Source organism: Pteropus alecto, unplaced genomic scaffold, assembly GCF_000325575.1.
Source record: "Pteropus alecto unplaced genomic scaffold, ASM32557v1 scaffold98, whole genome shotgun sequence".
Taxonomy (NCBI): domain Eukaryota; kingdom Metazoa; phylum Chordata; class Mammalia; order Chiroptera; family Pteropodidae; genus Pteropus; species Pteropus alecto.
The window spans coordinates 2,513,028-2,514,820 of NW_006443570.1; the positions used below are offsets into that span (position 1 = coordinate 2,513,028).

The 1,793-nt window shown below is 67.9% G+C and overlaps 1 protein-coding gene across 1 annotated transcript; it reads left to right on the forward strand.

The window, feature by feature from the left end:
- Window positions 1-268: 268 nt before the first annotated feature.
- NEUROD2 (neuronal differentiation 2) lies at window positions 269-1,411 on the forward strand. Its single transcript, XM_006924708.1, has one exon. The coding sequence runs from the start codon at window positions 269-271 to the stop codon at window positions 1,409-1,411; it is 1,143 nt and encodes a 380-aa protein (XP_006924770.1).
- Window positions 1,412-1,793: the final 382 nt, after the last annotated feature.

Consider the following 1,793-nt stretch of genomic DNA (forward strand, 5'->3'; position numbering starts at 1 on the left):
AGACGCGGGGCGGAGCCGGGGCCCAGCGCCGGAGAGAGGGCCTGGGCCGAGATCCCGGGCGGGCGGGCGAGCGGGCGAGCGGTCGGGCTAGGGCTGGGTCGGGTCTAGGCGGGGCAGGCGGAGGAGGTGGGCATCCAGGGTCCCCTAGGCAGGAACCTGCAGGGGACTCGGGGGTGGAGGTGGGTTGGGGATAGTTGGCATGACCCCAGTGCGCCCCTCACTCTATACTATGTCTCCCCTTCCCGCCCGCGGGGCGCCCTCAGGCACCATGCTGACCCGCCTGTTCAGCGAGCCCGGTCTCCTCTCGGACGTGCCCAAGTTCGCCAGCTGGGGCGACGGCGACGACGACGAGCCGAGGAGCGACAAGAGCGACGCGCCGCCGCCCCCTCCACCGGGACCCGGGGCTCCGGGACCCGCCCGGGCCGCGAAGCCAGTGCCTCTTCGCGCAGACGAGGTGCCGGAGGCCGCGCTGGCCGAGGTCAAGGAGGAAGGCGAGCTGGGGGGCGAGGAGGAGGAGGAAGAGGAGGAGGAGGAAGGGCTGGACGAGGCAGAGGGCGAGCGGCCCAAGAAGCGGGGGCCCAAAAAGCGCAAGATGACCAAGGCACGCCTGGAGCGCTCCAAGCTGCGGCGGCAGAAGGCGAACGCACGGGAGCGTAACCGCATGCACGACCTGAACGCGGCGCTGGACAACCTGCGGAAGGTGGTGCCCTGCTACTCCAAGACACAGAAGCTGTCCAAGATCGAGACGCTGCGACTAGCCAAGAACTATATCTGGGCTCTCTCGGAGATCCTACGCTCCGGCAAACGGCCCGACCTGGTGTCCTACGTGCAGACGCTGTGCAAGGGCCTGTCGCAGCCCACCACCAACCTGGTGGCCGGCTGCCTGCAGCTCAACTCGCGCAACTTCCTCACGGAGCAGGGCGCTGACGGTACCGGCCGCTTCCATGGCTCTGGAGGCCCGTTCGCCATGCACCCCTATCCATACCCGTGCTCGCGCCTGGCGGGCGCACAGTGCCAGGCGGCAGGCGGCCTGGGCGGCGGCGCGGCGCACGCCCTGCGGACCCACGGCTACTGCGCCGCCTATGAGACGCTGTATGCGGCGGCGGGCGGCGGCGGCGCGAGCCCGGACTACAACAGCTCGGAGTACGAAGGCCCGCTCAGCCCACCGCTATGTCTCAATGGCAACTTCTCGCTCAAGCAGGACTCGTCGCCCGACCACGAGAAGAGCTATCATTACTCTATGCACTACTCAGCGCTGCCCGGCTCGCGGCCCACGGGCCACGGGCTGGTCTTCGGCTCGTCCGCGGTGCGCGGGGGCGTCCACTCCGAGAATCTCTTGTCTTACGATATGCACCTTCACCACGACCGGGGCCCCATGTACGAGGAGCTCAACGCGTTTTTCCATAACTGAGACCTCGCGCCCGCCCCTTTCATTTTCTTTTGCCTTTGCCCGCACCCCTGTCCCCAGCCCCCGAGCGCAGGGGCACCCTCACCTACCCTGGCGCCGGGCGCGGGGTGCGGGCAGCGGGTCCCGCTGCTCTCCTGGGCAGCGCGGTCCTCTTACCTGTGGGTGGCCCGTCCCAGGGGCCTCGATTCTCCCAGGGGACTCGCCTTCTCTCTCCCCAAGGGGTTTCCTCCTCCTCTTTCTCAGAGAGCACTTCTTCAGAGACCCCTCTTCGGTCACTCCCTGGAGACCCCCACCCCAATTCTCAATCCTTATACTTAGGTTTCCTCCTTCCCTTCCCCCTGCAAGCCCAAAGGCGTTGGTAAGGGGGCAGCTGAGCTGTGAGATA